Below are 20,049 nucleotides of genomic sequence, written 5' to 3'. Positions count from 1 at the left end.
CTTTAAAATGATCTAAGGCTTCTCAACTAACAATTGAGAAGACTAAAGAGTCAGTTGGACACCAAGGAGATTAAACCAGTCAGTTTAAGGAAATCAATCCTGAATATTCACTGGAATATTCACTGATGCTGAAGCTGAAGCTCCAATACTTTGGGCACCTGATGCGAAGAGCTGACTCATTGGAAAAGACCCTGATGCTGGAAAGACTGAGGGCAGTAAGAGAAGGGGTGACAGAGATGAGATGGTTGGATGGCATCACCAACTCAATGGACATGCGTGCCTGTGTGCTAAGTTGATTCAGTGGTGTCTGACTCTTTGAGACCCTATGGACTCTATCCAGCCAGTCTCCTCTGTCCATGAGGGTTCTCCGGGCAAGAATACTGGAGTGGACTGCCATGGTCTTCTCCAGGTGACCTTCCCAACCCAGGGATAGAACCTGCATCTATTCTGTCTCCTGCATTGTCAACTGGGTTCTTTACCACTAGTGCCACTTGGGAAGCCCCAATGGACATGAATGTGGGCAAACTGTGAGAGACAGTAAAGGACAGGAAAGCCTGGTGGGCTGCAGTCCATGGAATCACAAAGAGTCAGACATGACTTAGCAACTGAACAATAACAATAAACCATTACACATGCATTTATTTTTAACTAAATACATGAAAAAATGTTTTCTTCCCAGGAAAGTTCACATACCACAAAATCTTAGGCAAGTATACCAAGGGCAGGTGGGGAGGAAATATGTGTCTTTTAACAAGACATGATAAATGTACAAATATTCTTGAACGTAAAGTGAAAGTAAGACAATAAAATTTGTCCCTGATGAAAGAGGCTGCTATTCAAATAACCAAGTGCGATTAAATAACTAGATTTCTAATACACATAGAAATATATGTGTATTTTTAATACACATAGATTTCTAATACATGTTTGTTTTTTAAACAACAAAAGAATAAGATTACTTGTAAAATTTTTCTTTTGCCACATATGAAAATGTTTATTTACATTGATGTTTACTTTCTTTAGAAACACTGAAAAATCTGTTCTCTCATTAAAGAAGCATAAATAACAACTGAGTTTCCTTAACATTGTAAGTTACCTCTCAGGTCTTTCTTGAGTTTTCTGAGGTCTTTTTGAAAATCTTCAAACTTCATCTGCGAGGCCTGAAAGAGGTCCTGGGGTTCAGGCAGTGGAAACACACATTGTTCTTTCCCAGCGTCCTGGTCAGCACGAAGCACAGAACATTTAAATAAATGAGGACAGAACAGTAGCAGCAATGACAAACATCAAACATGACCATATCACTTAACAACAAGGAATAACAAAATGTGACTCTGTGAACATTATCTCACCTCATCAAAATTGCGAAGATAATATGACACGATATATGACAACAGGCTTCTGCTATTGTCCTAGGCAGAGAGACCAAAGTGAGCAGAAATACATTTTTAAAAATGACTAAATATACGGCATTAAATAAAATTCATCCCAGTAAACCCACACATGTAGATGAGACTATTTAGGATGAAAGGAGACGTTCTCTGTTTCATGTTCCTGTCGTTTAATGGCCCAGATGGTCTTGTCCTGCCCCGCTCTGTTCCCACCTGAGCCCCAAGGGGAAGCACAACTGTTTCGAGGGTTGTCTCAGTTATACACACCTTCCTCAACCAGAAAATTAATTCTTTAATTTTATTTCTTATTATTAACAGGTATAACTACTATCTAAACAGAAATGACTAAATAACACCAGCATTTCTATATGGCTAAACCAATAGGGACCACTCCAACAGGAAGCTTGACTGAGGTTTATTACTAAGTAGATTAAGAAAATTTTAAAGTTAAGTATTATCTCAAGTAAGCTGGAGCTTTAAAAATGCAAATTCATGTTATAAATTATGTCATTGACTTAGATTCAAGAATTAGTATCTATGCAGCTACAAGAATGCAATGTATGTAGTTCTAAAGAAGAAAAACTGCTTCATTTCTAGCAATCTTCAAAGAAGAAGAGCTTTCTACCTTCTTTTCTGGCACATTTAGAGGCATTAATACATGTTTTTTTTTAATTCTCAAAATAAATACTAGATAATTGGTATGTGTGAAACCAAATACATATTTTTTAAGACATACCCTATAATAAAAACTTTGTTTTCTGGAATATTCAATATAACCATGACTTTCCCCTCATTGATAAAAAGAGCAACATTCCTTTATAAACAAGTCTGATGGGATATGATAATATGTCTATCAGGCTCCCTGATGGGCTCCCCTGGTAGCTCAGATGGTAAAGAACACGCCTGCCAATGCAGGAGATGCGGATTCAATCCTTGGGTCGGGAAGATCCCCTGGAGAAGGGAATGGCAACCCAATCCAGTGTTCTTGCCTAGAAAATCTCATGGATAGAGGAGCCTGGTGGGTGGGCTACAGTCCATAGGGTCACAAAGAGTTGGACACAACTGAGTGATTAACACAACACAGACTCCCTGAACATATTAGGGGCTTCCCTGGAGGCTCAGCAATAGATAATCCACCTGCCAATGCAGGAGAGAGGGGTTCAATCCCTGGGTTGGGAAGATCCCCTGGAGAAGGAAATGGCAACCCACTCCAGGATTCTTGCCTGGGAAATCCCATGGACAGAGGAGCCTGGCAGGCTACTGTTCATGGGGTTGCAAAGAGTTGGACATGACTTAAACTAAGCAACAACAACAACATATTTTACTATATACATCGATTACACAGAAATACATAGCTATAGTAACAAAAGTAGTACATTAATTAGAAGCAGGATTACTTGTAAAATGATTTAAGCAACTAACTTCCTTTGTCTTTCCTAACTTGCAAATCAGTGAAATGATCAGCAACACCTCAGTCAATTAACAAAACACACACTAAATGCCTAGGTAATTCTGAGTGATCTGAGTAACAGTTCCACGCGTGCACACGTGCAAGTCTATGAAACTATACAGACATAGTTATCTTTATTTTATAGAGAAAGAACCAAATAGACTTTGCATAGCCCTTGTGAGAATGCAAGTTAAATTATTAAAAAAATCTTACTTCTTGATTATTTGTATCTATATCATTCCTTAATTATTTAAATTAATGAAATTTAACTTATAGGAGGATTGAATAAGATATATTAACCAATACAAAAAACAAATAATCCCTTATACATATATAATTATGACCATAAGAATCTATTTCAGATTCATTTTTATAAGTAACATTTTATTGATTATATTTATATTCTAATGTTATTTGCAAAAGTTACTTGTTTCAATCCAACAATCAGTTGGTAAGAACTATTCAGTATTTCCCTGGTGGTCCAGTGGTTAAGAATCCACCAGCCAGTGCTGGGGGCACACGTTGGATTCCCGATCCGGGAAGGTTCCACATGCTTGGGGCTAAGCCCGTGTGCCACAACTACTGAGCTCATGTTCCAGAGCCCGAGAGCTGCAACTACTGAGGCCTGCACACTTAGAGCCCGTGCTCCAGGACAAGAGAAACCACCGCAATGAGAAGCCTGTGCACTGCAACTGGAGAGTAGGCCCTGCTCGCTGAAATTAAAGACTGCATGTGCAGCAGCGAAGATCCAGCACAAAAATAAAAATAAATAAATACATCTTATAAAAAAGAGCTATTCAAAAGCTACCATGTGTTTAGAAGAATAAATAAATTTTGAATAAATGTGATTTATCAGGTTGACATATTGAAGGTTCCTGAGAAAATGTCTGTCATACAAATAAAAAGGCATTTCAACAGATAGAACCATAAAAATCACAAAAGTTATATGCTGTTTGTGTTCCAAGAAAGGACTATGCTTTTCCCAACTTTGGAAAAGTACAGTGTCTGGCATTTCATAGAAGCTGGATAAAAGAATGTCAAATGAACACATGAGTGTAATGACTAAATAAACCAGTGAGTTGTTGACCCGCAGGAAAAAGCAAAATAAGTATCTCTCTTCTGTCAGGGAGATTATTTCCTTATTATTATTATTTCCTATCTAGAAGGACAATTCTCTATATTTTCATTTTCATAGGCCAATTGTTCACTTAAACTTGTGGGAGGGCATGCTAAGTCACTCCAGTCATGTCCGACTCTTTGCGACCCAGTGGAATGTAGACTGCCTGGTTTCTCTATCCATGGGATTCTTCAGCAAGAATATTGGAGTGGATTGCGAAGCCCTCCTCCAGGGGATCTTCCCGACTAGGAATCGAGCCTGACCCAGGGTCTCTTATGTCTCCTTCACTGGCAGGCACATTCTTTATCACTAGTGCCACCTGGGAAATCCCTCACTTGAATTGAATATTTTAAAAACATTTCCTTCATCATACAGATCTTTGTGAAGCTTCTTTAATCTCTATCCTTCAGAAATAAATTCTATGATTTTCAAAGTTTACAATGTCAGACTTTAACCACTCTGGTAGTTTCCCTGATCTTATGTTTCTACCGACACTCTCATAATCTCTTAGATGTTAATTTTAAGAAAAATAATTATGCTTGCAAGAGGGCTTAGATGTTCCCACGCCTACCAATATCAGGAAGAAGATCATATGGAGAAAAAAATATTTAAGAGATGATTCTCTTTTTCTCCATATAATCCTCTCTCTGATACTGGTAGGCATGAGAACATCCTTTAGGAAGCTTAATTTTTTAAAAAATTCCACTTTTCTACTTGTGTTTGTTTAAACTTGATGTCTAAGAGATTATGAGAGTGTTGGTAGAAATATAAGATCAAGGAAACCACCAGAGTGGTTAAAGTCTGACATTGTAAACTTTGAAAATAATAGAATTTATTTCTAAAGGATAGAGATTAAAGCTTCACAAAGAGGGTTTAGATGTTCCCATATATACCAATATCAAAGAGAGGATTATATGGAGAAAAAGAGAGTCATCTTTTAAATTTTGGGCTTCCCTGATAGCTCAGTTGGTAAATAATCCACCTACAATACAGGAGATACCAGTTCAATTTCTAGGTTGGGAAGATCCACTGAAGAAGGGATAGGCTACCCACTCCAGTATTCTTGGGCTTCTCTTATGGCTCAGCTGGTGAAGAATCTGCCTGCAATGTGGGAGACTTGAGTTTGATCCCTGAGTTGGGAAGACCCCCTGGAGAAGGGAAAGGCTACCCACTCCGGTATTCTGGCCTGGAGAATTCCACGAACTATATAGCCCATGGGGTCACAAAGAGTCAGACACGACTGAGTGACTTTCACTCATCTTTATTTTGTTTTTAAAATCTGGACCTGTTGGGTGCCACTTGCTTAACATGGAGAGAAGAAGAAAGTGATGGATATACTGTCTAATTCATAAAAATTAACTAGTCCTCAGATCCAAATAGATAAGTATTAGCAGACATGGTAAAGAAAGTAAAAATTAGTTATTTTTATTTTAAAATACTGTCTATTCAGTTATTCATTAGATACAGGATTCAAAATTACTCACTTTAGGAAAATTATTCTTCTCTTGATCACAAATATATGGTGGCCATTACCTTTATCTGGCTCAGAACATAATAGAACTTTTGACCTTGGAGCATAAACATTTATCACACCAGTTTACAGTTCAACTTATTACAAAACAGACATCCACTCCTCAGTTTGCTACATTCACTCACTCAAAATACTTACACTGCTTTTAACATCTTTCAGCTTCGGGAGAATATCTAATCCAAAACCGTCTGCCTGTCCCCGAGTATTATTTCCACCATTCATGTAGTTGCCAAAGGCAAGAACCAAACCCAAAACCTGCATAACCCCTGAGCCATGTTTTAATGTCTGTAAAACAGGATAAAGAAGAATTTCTCACTTACTGTTTGAATTTTCTTAAGTCAGTGGCAGATATTCATATCATACTAATAATTATGGGTCATATCCAAGCTTCATCAGTGCTCATTTTAGGTTTATTTAAGAACAGCGTCTCCAGAGATAACTTTGAAAAAGCTGCACCACTAACAGCATGCAGGTTGTGCTTCTTCAGCTGAGAGGTACCAGCCTAGGATGCTTCTGTGGTGTAATTGCAAGGAAACCAAATACACCCATAACATGAGAACCACCACAGTATAATGTCACGGCCATCAGTCCACTGCGCCTGCCTCTGGGTAACATTTTTAACATAAGGTGTGGGAAACCGAAACACAGTTATAAAGTTTAACTTCCAAATTTAGATTTATCCCTGAAAGGTTCACACTCACTTCTTCCAAAACACATAGTTTAACTTGAATTTGTGTATCACTTCCTCTGAAAATCTCTTTAATGACATAATGCTACTTTTCAACATAATTTACCACAACCAGAATAAATGGTACTATTAAATTTGGACAAACTGTTTTAGATGTTAATATTGGTCATTTCTGCCAAGCATTTGTTCTTTATTTTCAGAAGAATATTTCTCTTCTGTCGAGTCATATAGCTATTCCTGAAGCATTTGGTTGGAATCATTAACAATTTGTTGAGGGGAAATCAAGAAAATATCTTCAAATGGTACTCAGTTGGAGGTATTTACTGTAAATAAAAGACAACTTGTTTGAAATATGAACATGACTGAGCACAATTAAGTATCAGAACCCAAGCACCCACCTCACACAACTTCTGTAGCAGCTCCAGTTTGCGCCGAATTGAGCAAATGCTTTCTGAAAATGTGGACTGAAACAGGATGCAAAAGACTCGCTCTGAAAAGTTGGGGATTAGTGACAGTTCATAAAGGAACCTAAGGAAATAAAGCCAAGTTAAGAGGAAAAAGACGATGCACATAAACACGCTCATCCTCACGTCGTTCATGACGCTGACGCACAGAAGACACCCCGTTTTCCCCATGGAGAGAGCCCCCCAAGGCCTGCCTGCTGCCCATGGGCCCACGGTGCGCTTACTGCTCAGGTTTGTCTAGAGACTTGGCGTTCTCCTTGTCTTTGGAGGACCGGCCATGCTTTTCAATTTTTTCCAGTTCATCTGACTGTGCTCTCTGGAAAAACAAAAACCAAGCAGTTTTTAGATAACGATCTTAAATACAGCAAAACTCTACATATTTTCATATTTCTTAGCATCTGTTTGAGGTAAAGCTTGACTTAATTCATGAGGTATTTTAAAGTGTATATGTGCAATGCAAACCAGATCATCTCCAAATCTTCCAAATATTATTGGCTATCAAAAGTGAAAGTGAAAGTCTCTCAGTCATGTTTGACTCTTTGTGACCCCATGGAATGGATAGTCCATGGAATTCTCCAGGCCAGAATACTGGAGTGGGTAGCCTTTCCCTTCTCCAGGGGATCTTCCTAACCCAGTGATCGAACCCAGGTCTCCTGCATTGCAGGCAGATTCTTTACCAGCTGAGCCACAAGGGAAGCCCAAGAATACTGGAATGGGTAGCCTATTCTTCTCCAGCAGATCTTCCTGACCCAGGAATCGAACTGGAGTCTCCTGCATTGTAGGCAGATTCTTTACCAACTGAGCTATCAGGGAAACCATTATTGGCTACTGGTGATGTGCAAAATATTTATTCCAGCATGGTTTAAATCAATATGATTTCCCTTTCTTCTTTTTTAGCTGTTTATAATACCCCCTGGAGGGACTTCTCTGGCAATCCAGAGGCTAGGATTCTGAGCTTCCACTGTAGCCAGGCACAGGTTCAATTCCTGCTCAGGGAACTCAGATCCCATATGCTAAATAAACTATAATACTCTCTGGAATGCAATAATTTTACTTAAAAAATGGTATTTCTTATTCAGAAGTTAATCAAATTAAATTTGGAAGGAATTTGATCCTAAAGCTGTTATAAGATTTTTATAAGAAAAAGTACCTATTTACCTATTGTAATCATTGTCTATGTGCTTTTGGAGAAAGAAAAGTACAGCTGAAATATAAAGTCATGGAACAAAAATAAAAGATTTTGATTCTCCTGAATTTTCTTTTTGATACAAAAATAGCTCCAGGTTTCTTTATCTTTACAAGTGTCTTCTTTTACCCTTGAAAATCTCAAGCTAAAAATTTGTAATTCTAAATTTGTTTCTTTATGGGAGAGGATTTTCTACACTTTAACATAAGGTAGAGAATTTCATAGGCTGACCGAAACACAAACTTATGCTTTATGAAGAATCTGGATGATTTTTAATTTTTATTTTAATGTCTCTATCATTTACAAAGATATTTCAAAACAGCCTAAATACTTCATTTTCTAAGTGCATGAAGAAATTTGAGTAGATCACCCTGTCTTGGGTTTGAGTCTAGTCCTCAGAAGGTAAAATCCCTTCAAGATTATTTGTTGTTTAAACAGAAAAGCAGCCCAACCAAAAACTGCTGTACATGACAGAACCTGATCAACTTTTAAGTGAAGGGATGTTTCTGTTTTGAACTCACTGATTATTCTGAAAGGTAGGTATTTCTTTCTTTCTTTTTTTTTTTTTACATTTTATTTCTATTTTATGTTTTTCCATTTATTTTTATTAGTTGGAGGCTAATTACTTTATGCAAAACAGAAAAAGAGACACAGAACAGACTTTTAGACTCTGAAAGGTAGGTATTTCTATTGATGGGATTAATTAGCAAAGACTAGTTCCTCCAAGAAAACTTCTTGAGGGTTGGATAAATTTTGCGTTTGGAATATGATGCAATAGAATAATACTGACAAGTAAAGCTACAACATCTGCCACAAAGCCTGCCTTGCCCTCCTCAACCCCTATTATAACCAGTCTCTCTCTAGAACAACACAGAACCTTATATTTGCTCTGTATGGTGCCACACATACCACCATGTCTTACTGGTGATGTGCAAACATGTTTACAACTTCTGTAAGAGAAGGCCACGCCCTGTGTATCTCTGTGGTCCTGGTGACCAGTATGATTCATGATGTAGTCAGCCCTCTGCATCCTGGGCTCCAAATTCATGGATTCAACCAAATGCAGATCCAAAATATTTGGGGGGAAAACTCCATAACGTTCCCAAAGGTAACTACAATTCACTGCACTCCAGCAATCATTTACACAGCATTTCCATCATATAAGGCATTATAAGTAATTGAGGTGATTAAAAGTACACAAGACGGTAGGGTGGGGTGTTCTATGCAAGAACGGTGTCATTTTATTTAAGGGACTAGAGCATCTTTTTTGTATCAATCATCCCTCATGCCCCCTCCCTGCAGACATCCAGGGATGACTATATAGCTGTTGTTCAGTTGCTAAACCGTCCCTGCCTCTCTGTGACCCATGGACTGCAGTATGCCAGGCTTCCTTCACTATCACCCTGAGTTTGCTTAAACTCATGTCCATTGAGTAAGTGATACCATCCAACCATCTCATCCAATGTCACCCTCTTCTCCTCTCGCCTTCAGTTTTTCCTATCATCAGGGTCTTTTCCAAAGAGTTGGCTCTTCATATCAAGGGGTCAAAGTATTGGAGCTTCAGCTTCAGCATCAGTCCTTCCAATGAATATTCAGGGTTGACTTCCCTTGTGATTGACTGGTTTGATCTTGCATTTCAAGGTATTTTTCAAGAGTCTTCTCTAGCACCACAATTCAAAAGCTTCAATTCTTTAGCACTCAGCTATCTTTATGGTCCATCTCTCGCATCCATATATGACTACTGGAAAAAATACTGCTTTGACTAGATGGACCTTTGTTGGCAAAGTGATGTCTATGCTTTTTAATATGCTGTCTAGGTTTGTCACAGCTTTTCTTCCAAGGAGCAAGCATCTTTTAATTCCGTGGCTACAGTCACTGCCCACAGTGATTTTGGAGCCCAGGAGAGAATATCTGTCACAGTTTCCACTTTTTCCCCATCAATTTGCCATGAAGTGATGGGACCAGATGCTGTGATATTTGTTTTTTAAATGTTGAGTTTTAAGCCAGCTTTTTCACTCTCCTCTTTCACCTTCATCAAGAGGTTCTTTAGTTCCTCTTTGCTTTCTGCCATTAAAGTGATATCATCTGCATATTTGAGACTGTTGATATTTCTCCTGGAAATCTTGATTCCAGCTTGTGATCCAACCAGCCCAGCATTTCTCATGATGTACTCTGCATATCGGGCTTCCTGGTGGCATCAGTGGTAAAGAACCTGCCTGCCAATGCAGGTTATACGTAAGAGATATGGGTTTGATCCGTGGGTAGGGAAGATCCCCTGGAGGAGGGCATAGTATTCTTGCCAGAGGAGAATCCCATGGACAGAGGAGCCTGGCAAGCTGCAGTCCATAGGATCACACAGATTTGGACACGACTGAAGTGACTTAGCATGCATGCGTGCACTCTGCATATAAGTTAAATAAGCAGGGTGACAATATACAACCTTGACATACTACTTAGCACTTAGTAAATTCTTGAAACATTAAAAAATTAAATCAGTAATCCAACAGGAAGAAAGAAGGCCTCCAAGTCCAGAGAGAAGACAGAGGTCAAAGGAGGAAAGATAATGACAGGACACTGGAAAGAAGAAACAGTGAGGACGCAATGACATGCAGAACATGCCGGCTGTTTACTATCACCTGAAGAGTACAGTGAGAGTCCATGTGAGGTAATGTGGATCCAAAACAGACACCGAAGCATGCATGAGGCAGAGCTAGTTACGTCAAGTGTTAGGACACAAACAAGTAGATGAAGAAATAAGAAAGTTACACTCAGCAAAAGCACCTGTGAATTCACTCATCTGTATATTCATTCAACATCACTCTCTCATGTAGGAATCATCAATCTGTTATGCAGGAAGATGTGTATAAAGGTGTAAGAAGTAGGACTAAAAGGGATGCCCAGGTGGCACAGTGGTAAAGAATCTCCTTGCCAGTTCAGGCGATGCAAGAGACGTGGGTTCAGTCTCTGGGTTGGGAAGATCCCCTGAAGAAGGAAATGGCAAAAGACTCCAGTATTCTTGCCTGGAAAATACCATGGACAGAGAAGCCTGGAAGACTACAGTCCACAGTGCAGCAAAAATTCAGACATGACTGAGTGTGCGCACGTGTGCACACACACACACACACACGCAGAGGACTAAAACACCACAGATTTTTAAGTAGTATTCATCAAATCTACAAATTTTACTATTCATCAGTACACTAAGACCAACTGCTTCTTCTAGCCCATAACGTCAGTCTGCTCCTTGCAAAACTTGTGCAAAACTCGCAAAACAAGAGTCAGTTATTTTCTACCTTAAGGCTCCAAATTCTTTTCCTTATTGGCAACCATCAACTATGTCTGACTAGTGACTACCAATCTGTACAAGAACCTAAAGGTCATCCAGATAATTCTGACTCTGTTTGACCCCCAAAGTGAATTTAGTCTCAAGGGTTCTTCGCTGGCCCATCAGTTTAAAGTCAGGTTATAAAAAGGATGAGTATTAGGGATTTATTCATCCACCCATTCAATCAAAGGGCAACTGATTACTAAGCATTACACCAGACACTAGAAATAAAAATATATATACTGGGCTTCAAGTTCAAGGAAAATCCCGCCACACAACATTCCCTGCTGCTCATAACACCATTCTTATTTGTTCAACCCTGCTACAGTGATCTTCTACTGCTTTTAAAACTGTATGTAACTCTTTCTATATATGAAGGAGGTGCTAATGAGCTCACTATCATTCCAGAGTTTCTGCTGAAATAGGTTCTTATGGCCAAACATATGGATAATGCAACTACACATTCACATATTAATTAACCACATAAAAGAATTTCCAAGTTCCAAACATTCAAATGACAAGCCCTCCTTCTCCCAGTCTCACGAGACCAAATCGTTTCAGTCTCCAGCACAGGGACTGCATACCCCTTCCCACTCCCACCCCAATTATCTGCAGGTCTGTACCAGAATTTCCTTTTCCCATGATTTCCCGTCTGCCTAAAAACGAAATAGACCTATTGCTGCTAAGTTAGAGGCTTTCACTGATCACTCACTAGTTTCACTAGTTTTCACTTCGTTACTCACTAAGACTCACGGCACCTAACACCCCAGACACACCTCTCACCCAACTGCTGGCCAGAATAGATGGAATTCCTGGCTGCCAGGAATCACCACGTATTGTGACCTCCATGATCCTAAACCAACATACCCTGCAACTGATGGCTGCTCTTCCAACTCCTGAGAGAAACTGTAGCTCCCAGAGAGGAGAGGCTTGGGAGCAGTTGCGAAGAAGGAGGGGAGGCTGTCGAGAGAGACCATGTGCTTTTCTGTGGCCAAGTCTGTTGACAGTGCTCAACCAGTGTTTCTCAAGTGGGGTTCCAGGGAACATTGACTTGGGTCCTGAGATTCAATAAGAACTGCTGGGTGGTACATACTATAGTAATAAGGGGGTTTCTGGGGTAGCTCAGTGGTAAAGAATCCGCCTGTAATGCAGGAGACACGGGTTCAATCCCTGGGTTGGAAGGATCCCCTGGAGAAGAAAATGGCAACTCGCCCCTGTATCCTTGCCTGGTGAATCCCATGGACAGAGAAGCCTGGCAGGTGCGGTAGCAAAAGAGTCAGCCACAACTTAGTGACTAACAACGACACGCTAAATAAATACTTTCAGAAGTTATGTTGTTGAAAGAGCTATTTCATTTCATTTTAACAGCAATCCTCATAATTAATTGATTATAAAACAAGTGTGTGTGTCAGAAAGAGACAGAGAGGATGTGATAGAAATGCTCCTGAAGAGCCAGCGTTCCAAGGGATGCAGGTGGAAACACTGCAAGCCAGACTTTCACCAGCTCCCTCACTCAGCCTCTACCGTTTCCTCAGTATTTTACACTTAATCTCATCTGCAAACCTTTGCCTTGATCCTCAAAGGGCATCAACCCTCACCCTTGTGTCTGCTGCCTAGTGTTGCTTCCTTCTATCACAGCATCACACTCTCTGTCCCTGGACTGCCCCCCACCCGCAATGATCCCCTCCGACCTCCCTCACCAGACCCACACCCACCCAACCACCCAGGACAAATGTCTTCAGCCTGTGTTTCTGTGATCAGCTCCTTACCCAAGGAGTAAGTGTCTTTTAATTTCAAGGCTGCAATCACCATCTGCAGTGATCTTGGAGCCCCCAAAAATAAAGTCAGCCACTGTTTCCCCATCTATTTGCCATGAAGTCATGGGACCAGATGCCATGATCTCAGTTTTCTGAATGTTGAAGTTTAAGCCAATTTTTTCATTCTCCTCTTTCACTTTCATCAAGAGGCTCTTTAGTTCCTCTTCACTTTCTGCCATAAGGGTGGTCTCATCTGTCATCTGGGGCCTTAGATACCACCAAATATAGGAAAGCTATGAAAAATGCAGGGAAGGTGACCAGGCAGGGACTTCACAAACTGAGGAATGATGTAAGCTCCTGGATTTTCTTTCCTCCTTCATCCCTGACGGGGTGCTAGAGAGGCCTGGACCCAGGACCAGCTCTACATAAAGGACTGGGGAAAGGATGTCTGGTAGAAAAAAAAACACCTCATTTTTAATACTTGTCAGCCAACCAAAAATGAAAAGAAAAACTGACCTCTCTTGGAATCAGTGTGGCCGAGTGGAGAACCAAACTTTCCCCCTGACCTGCAGGGATGTGGTAAAGCTGGTTGGCAGGAGGCAGTGCTACCCAGCAACCCACTGCCCCGACCTCCTCCCTGGTGTCTGAGGAGGGGGCAGATGGCACTCCTACCCCCAGCAGCAGCAACAAGGCAGAATGAGGTGGCTCAGAGAGGTGACAGTGAGCCTATAATCCAGCAAGAAAATGGGCAAAAGACAGAGACTTCACAGAGGGAACACACAGAAGATAAACACATGCTAAGATGGTCATTTACAATTAGAAAATTGCCCATTAGAATCATGAAGAGATATTGCCTTACATTCATCTATTAAAACAGTTAATATTCTTTAAATGGTGACAGTAGCAAGGATGTAGCAAAATTAGATCTCTCACATACTGACTCTGAGACTATTAAAACGGTGCAGCCATTCTGTGGTTTTCAGTCTGTTTGCCCTCTAATGGAGAAGGGTAAGAGGCTTATGAAAGCTTCCTGATGGGACAGACTGACTGAGGGGGATACTGGATCTTGTTCTGATGGGCTGGACCATGTCCAGTAAATCTTTAATCCAATTTCTGTTGATGGGTGAATCTGTGTTCCCTCCCTGCTATTTACCTGAGGAGAAGGCAATGGCACCCCACTCCAGTACTCTTGCCTGGAAAATCCCACGGACAGAGGAGCCTGGTAGGCTGCAGTCCTTGGGGTCGCTAAGAGTCGGACACGACTGAGCGACTTCACTTTCACTTTTCACTTTCATGCATTGGAGAAGGAAATGGCAACCCACTCCAGTGTTCTTGCCTGGAGAATCCCAGGGATGGTGGAGCCTGGTAGGCTGCCGTCTATGGGATTGCACAGAGTCGGACATGACTGAAGTGACTTAGCAGCAAACTATGGTGGAGGTAATGAATGGATGGATGGCATCGCTGACTCATGGACATGAGTTTGGGTGAACTCTGGGAGTTGCTGATGGACAGGAAGGCCTAGCGTGCTACAGTCCATGGGGTCACAAAGAATCAGACACGACTGAGTGACTGAACCGAACTGAACTGAATGAAGATAATGGTGACCTCCCTCAGAAGATCCCATGCATGTACTGCTACAGTCCATGCCCCCAACCCTGCAGCAGGCCACCACCAACCCACGCCTTCGCCAGAGACTCCCGGACACCCACAGGCAAGTCTCCTGTGGGGTCACTGTTTCTTTCTCCTGGGTCCTGGTGCTGACATCACCAACTGAACTGAACTGAACAGCCATTCTGGAAAATAGTTTGGCACCTTCTTAAAAATGCATTCTAAATATACATTTAACATATGCTGGGCATTTGTCTCAAAATGAGAAAACTGATTAGTTAAGTTCACTTCAGTCGCTCAGCAGTGTCTGACTCTTTATGACCCCAGGGACTACAGCACGCCAGGTGTCCTTGTCCAGCACCAACATAGGAGCTTGCTCAGACTCAGGTCCATTGAGTCCGTGATGCCATCCAACCATCTCATCCTCTGTTATCCCCTTCTCCTCCTGTCTTCAATCTTTCCCAGCATCAACATCTTTTCCAATGAGTCAGTTTTTCGCACCATATGGCCAAAGTAGTGGAGCTTCAGTTTAAGCATCAGTCCTTCCAATGAATATTCAAGACTGATTTCCTTTAGGATGGACTGGTTGGATCGCCTTGCAATCCAAGGGACTCTCAAGAGTCTTCTCCAACACCACAGTTCAAAAGCATCAACTCTCCAGTGCTCAGCTTTCTTTATAGTCCAACTCTCACATCCATACATGACTACCAGAAAAACCACAGCCTTGACTAGATGGAACTTTGTCAGCAAAGTAATGTCTCTGCTTTTTAATATGCTGTCTAGGTCATAGATTTTCTTCCAAGGAGCAAGTGTGTTTTAATATCATGGCTGCAGTCACCATCTGCAGTGATTTTAGAAACAAAGAAAATAAAGTCTGTCACTGTTTCCATTGTTTCCCCATCTATTTGCCATGAAGTGATGGGACCGAATGCCATGATTTTCGTTTTTTGAATGTTGAGTTTTAAGCCAGCTTTTTCATTCTCCTCTTTCACTTCCATCAAGAGGTTCTTTAGTTCTTCTTTACTTTCTGCCATAAGGGTGGTATCATCTGCATATCTGAGGTTATTGATATTTCTTCAGGCAACCTTGATTTCAGCTGTGCTTCATCCAGCCCAGCATTTTGCATGATGTACTCTGCATATAAGTTAAATAAGCAGGGTGACAATATGCAGCCTTGATGTACTCCTTTCCCAATTTGGAAAGGAGTCCATTGTTCCATGTCCAGTTCTAACTGTTGCTTCTTGACCTGTATACAGATTTCTCAGGAGGCAGGTAAGGTGGTCTGGTATTTCCACCTCTTTAAGAATTTTCCATGGTCCATTGTGATCCATACAGTCAAAGGCTTTGGCATAGTCAATCAAGTAGATGTTTTTCTGGAACTCTCTTGCTTTTCCTATGATTCAATGGATGATGGCAATTTGATCTCTAGTTCCTCTGCCTTTTCTAAATACAGCTTGAACATCTGGAAGTTCATGGTTCACATATTGTTGAAGTCTGACCTGGAGAATTTTGAGCATTACTTTGCTAGTATGTGAGAAGAGTACAGTCATGCAGCAGTTTGAATATTCTTTGGCATTGACTTTCTTTAGGATTGGAATGAAAACTGACCTTTTCCAGTCCTATGGCCACTGCTGAGTTTTCCAAATTTGCTGGCATATTGAGTACAACACTTTCACAGCATCATCTTTTAGGATTTGAAATAGCTCAACTGGAATTCCATCACCTGCACTAGCTTTGTTTGTAGTGATGCTTCCTAAGGCTCATTTGACTTCACATTTCAGGATGTCTGGCTCTAGGTGAGTGATCACACCATCATGGTTATCTGGGTCATGAAGATCTTTTCTTGTATAGTTCATCTGTGTATTCTTTCCACCTCTTCTTAATATCATCTGCTTCTGTTATGTCCATACCACATCTGGCCTTTTGTACTCATCTTTGCATGAAATGTTCCCCTGGTATCTCTAATTTTCTTGAAGAGATCTCTAGTCTTTCCCATTCTATTGTTTTCATCTATTTCTTTGCATTGTTCACTGAGGAAGGCTTTCTTATCTCTCCTTGTATTCTTTGAAACTCTGCATTCAGATGGGTATGTCTTCGCTTTTCTCCTCTGCCTTTAGCTTTGCTTCTTTTTCAGCTATTTGCAAGGCCTTCTCAGACAACCATTTTGCCTTTTTGCATTTCTTTTTCTTGGGGGTGGTCTTGATCCCTGCCTCCTGTACAATATGATGAACCTACGTCCATAGTTCTTCAGGCACTCTGTCTATCAGATCTACTCCCTTGAATCTAGTGGTCACTCCCACTGTATAATCATAAGGGATTTGATTTAGGTCATACCTGAATGGTCTCCAACTCTTTGCGACCCCATGGATGGTAGTCCGCCAGGATCCTTGGTCCATGGGATTCTCCAGGCAAGAATACTGCAGTGGGTTGCCATTCCCCTCTCCAGAGGATCTTCCTGACCCAGGAATCGAACCCAGGTCTCCTGAACTGTATGCAAATTCAGTGGTTTTCCCTACTTTCTTCAATATAAGTCTGAATTTTGCAATAAGGAGTTCATGATCTGAGCCACAGTCACCTCCTGGTCTTGTTTTTGCTGACTGCATAGAGCTTCTCCATCTCTGACTGCAAATAATATAATCAATCTGATTCACTATTGAGCATCTGATGATGTCCATGTATATAGTCATCCCTTGAGTTGTTGGAAGAGGGTGTTTGCTATGACCAGTGCGTTCTCTTGGCAAAACTGTTAGCCTTTGCCCTGCTTCATTTTGTACTCCAAGGCCTATGACTATTCTGTTTTCCATCTCTTTAATTTTGTCATTTTGAAAGTGTCATATAAATGGAATCATATAGTATGTATCCCATAGCCTTTTGATACTGGCTTATTTTCACTCAGTATAATTCTGTTGCGATACAGCCAAGTGTTGAATGTATTGAAAGCTCATTTCTTTCCATTGCTGAATAGTATTCCATGGTGTGAATGCCCCATGTCCAAGGGCAAAGGAGAAGCCCCAACAAGATGATAGGAGGGGCGAAATCATGTTTGGAATCAAACTCCATACCCACCAGAAATGCTCAGATGGCTCAAACAAGCCTTGTGCACACCAGGACCCAGACACCCCACAGAGACTGAGCCAGGCCTGCCTCTGAGTGTCTGAGTGTCTCCTGCAGAGGCATGGGTCAGCAGTGGCCTGCCGTGGGGACAGAGGCTCTGGCTGCAGCAGACCTGGGTCATGCAGTGTGTGGCATAAGCCCTCTTGGAGGAGGTCACCATTTGCCCCACCACAGAGCCGCTGAGCAGATGACCCCCAAACTGCAGAACAATTAAACCAAAGAAATTCTCACACTGTTAAGAAAGGGCTAGGACCCACAACAGATTTCCCAACCTGGGGATCGGCAAAGGGACTGACAACCTCCAAGGAATTCTCTTTGGAGGCCAGGGAGATTTGATTACAGAACTTCCACAGGACTGGGGAAACAGATTTGGAATACATGTTTGTTTGTACAAAGTACAAGGCTTTGTGCACACCAGGAGCCACGAGATAGGAGCAGTGTCCCCACAAGAGACTGAGCCAGACTTTCCTGTGAGTGTCCAGGAGTCTCTGGCAGAGGCACGGGTAGACAGGGGCCTGCTGCGGGGTCCAGGCACTGAATACAACAGTGCGTGCACAAGTCCTTTTGAAGGTCACCATCACCATAATTACCCCACCACAGTTTGCCTCAGGCCAAACAACAGGGAGAGAACACAGCCTTGCCCATCAACAGAGAGTTGGATTAAAGATTTACTGTGCATGGCTCTGCCCATCAGAATAAGACCTAGTTTCCCCCACAGTCAGTCTCTCCCATCAGGAAGCTTCCACAAGCCTCTTATCCTTATCCACCAGAAGGCAGACAGAACGAAAACCACAATCACAGAGAACTAACCAAACTGATCACATGGACCACAGCCTTGTCCAACTCAATGAAACTATGAGCCATGCCATGTAGGGCCACCCAAGACAGGTGGGTTATGGTGGAGAGTTCTGACAAAACATAGTCCACTGGAGAAGGGAATGGCAAACCACTTCAGTATTCTTGCCTTAAGAACCCCATGAACAGTATGAGAAAACTTACATCAGCACAAAAAATATGTGTATACCTATGGCTGATTCATGTTGAGGTTTGACAAAAAACAGCAAAATTCTGTAAAGCAATTATTCTTCATTAAAAAAAAACAAAACGACTTAATGTATGTAAATAGTCACAGGCCAAACTGTGGTAGGGGTAATTGTGGTAATAGCGACCTCCTTCAAAAGGACTTCTGCACGCACTGCTGAATTCAGGGCCTCTGACCCCACAGCAGGCCACTGTCGACCCATGCCTCCACCAAAGACTCCTGGACAATCATAGGCAAGTCTGGCTCAGTCTCTTGTGGGGACACGGCTCCCATTTCCTGGCTCCTGGTGCTCACAAGGCTTTGTTTGTGCCCTCTAAGAGTCTGTTGGAGGAAGTCTTGTGGAAGTTCCATAATCAAATTACAGAACTGGGCAGTAAACAGCCCAAACCTAAAAGCAACCCAAATGTCTCTCAGTGAATAAAACAAATGTTAGAGCATTCACACCATGGAATATTATTCGGCAGTGGAAAGAAATGAGCTTTAGATACACTCAACACTTGACTGGATCACAACAGAATTAATACTGAGTGAAAATAAGCCAGTATCAAAAGGCTATGGGTTACATACTATATGATTCCATTTATATAGAACTTTCAAAATGACAAAATTAAAGAGATGGAAAACAGAATAGTAACTGTCAGGGATTAGTCATGGGGAAAGGGATCTTTGCAGAGGTGGAACAACTGTGTATCTTTTTTTTTCGGTTGGCTTCATGACTTGCAGGATCTGTCCCTATCATGGATTGAACCTGGGACCTGGAAGTGAAAGCTCTGAGTCCTAATCACTGGACCACCAGGGGGTTTCCAACAATTCTGTCTCTTGATTGTAGTGATGGTTACACAAATCAGCACATGTGATAAAACGGTATAGAACTACAAACACAAACATGCGTGCACATACACTCATTCACATACACACACAAGTGCACATGAAACCAGCAAAACTGAAAAAAGGTCTATGAAAAATACCAATGTCAGTTTTCAGGTTTTAACATTGTACTATAGTTCTGTAAGATGTTATCATTGGGGAAAACTGGGGGAAGACTACACAAGACCTGTGTGTACTATGTATGCTGTTTCTTGTGAATCTGTAATTATTTCAAAATAAAAACTGAAAAGAAAAAAAAATCAACAGGTCATCTGTTCCTTAACTTCCCTAAACATGTACCTCCTTTGAACATCCAACATTGGCATATGGCCATCTGCTCCAGACACCCAGGAAAGAAGCTGACTTCAGTCTCTCCCTGCCCGCATCCAGTTAGGTACCACTTCCTAGCTCAGTCAGACCTGATAAAAATCTCAGGAGCAGATTTCCCCCTCTTTTATCACCACCACTCCAGAGCCATCTGACCACATCCATCCCTGTCAGTCTCAGCCTCA

General features: G+C 41.4%; 1 protein-coding gene across 1 annotated transcript in view; it reads right to left on the bottom strand.

Annotated features, from left to right (window-relative positions):
- The window catches only part of LOC122446681 (formin-2-like), a 336,772-nt gene that overhangs the window by 82,317 nt on the left and 234,406 nt on the right, over nucleotides 1–20,049 (bottom strand). The window contains 5 exon segments of the mRNA XM_043477163.1: nucleotides 1,097–1,217; nucleotides 1,350–1,409; nucleotides 5,625–5,771; nucleotides 6,573–6,702; nucleotides 6,863–6,954. Coding sequence (XP_043333098.1) covers nucleotides 1,097–1,217; nucleotides 1,350–1,409; nucleotides 5,625–5,771; nucleotides 6,573–6,702; nucleotides 6,863–6,954 — 550 coding nt within the window.

The sequence above is a fragment of the Cervus canadensis genome, chromosome 8 (genome assembly GCF_019320065.1).
Source record: "Cervus canadensis isolate Bull #8, Minnesota chromosome 8, ASM1932006v1, whole genome shotgun sequence".
NCBI lineage: Eukaryota > Metazoa > Chordata > Mammalia > Artiodactyla > Cervidae > Cervus > Cervus canadensis.
This window is presented reverse-complemented; position numbering and strand designations above follow the sequence as displayed.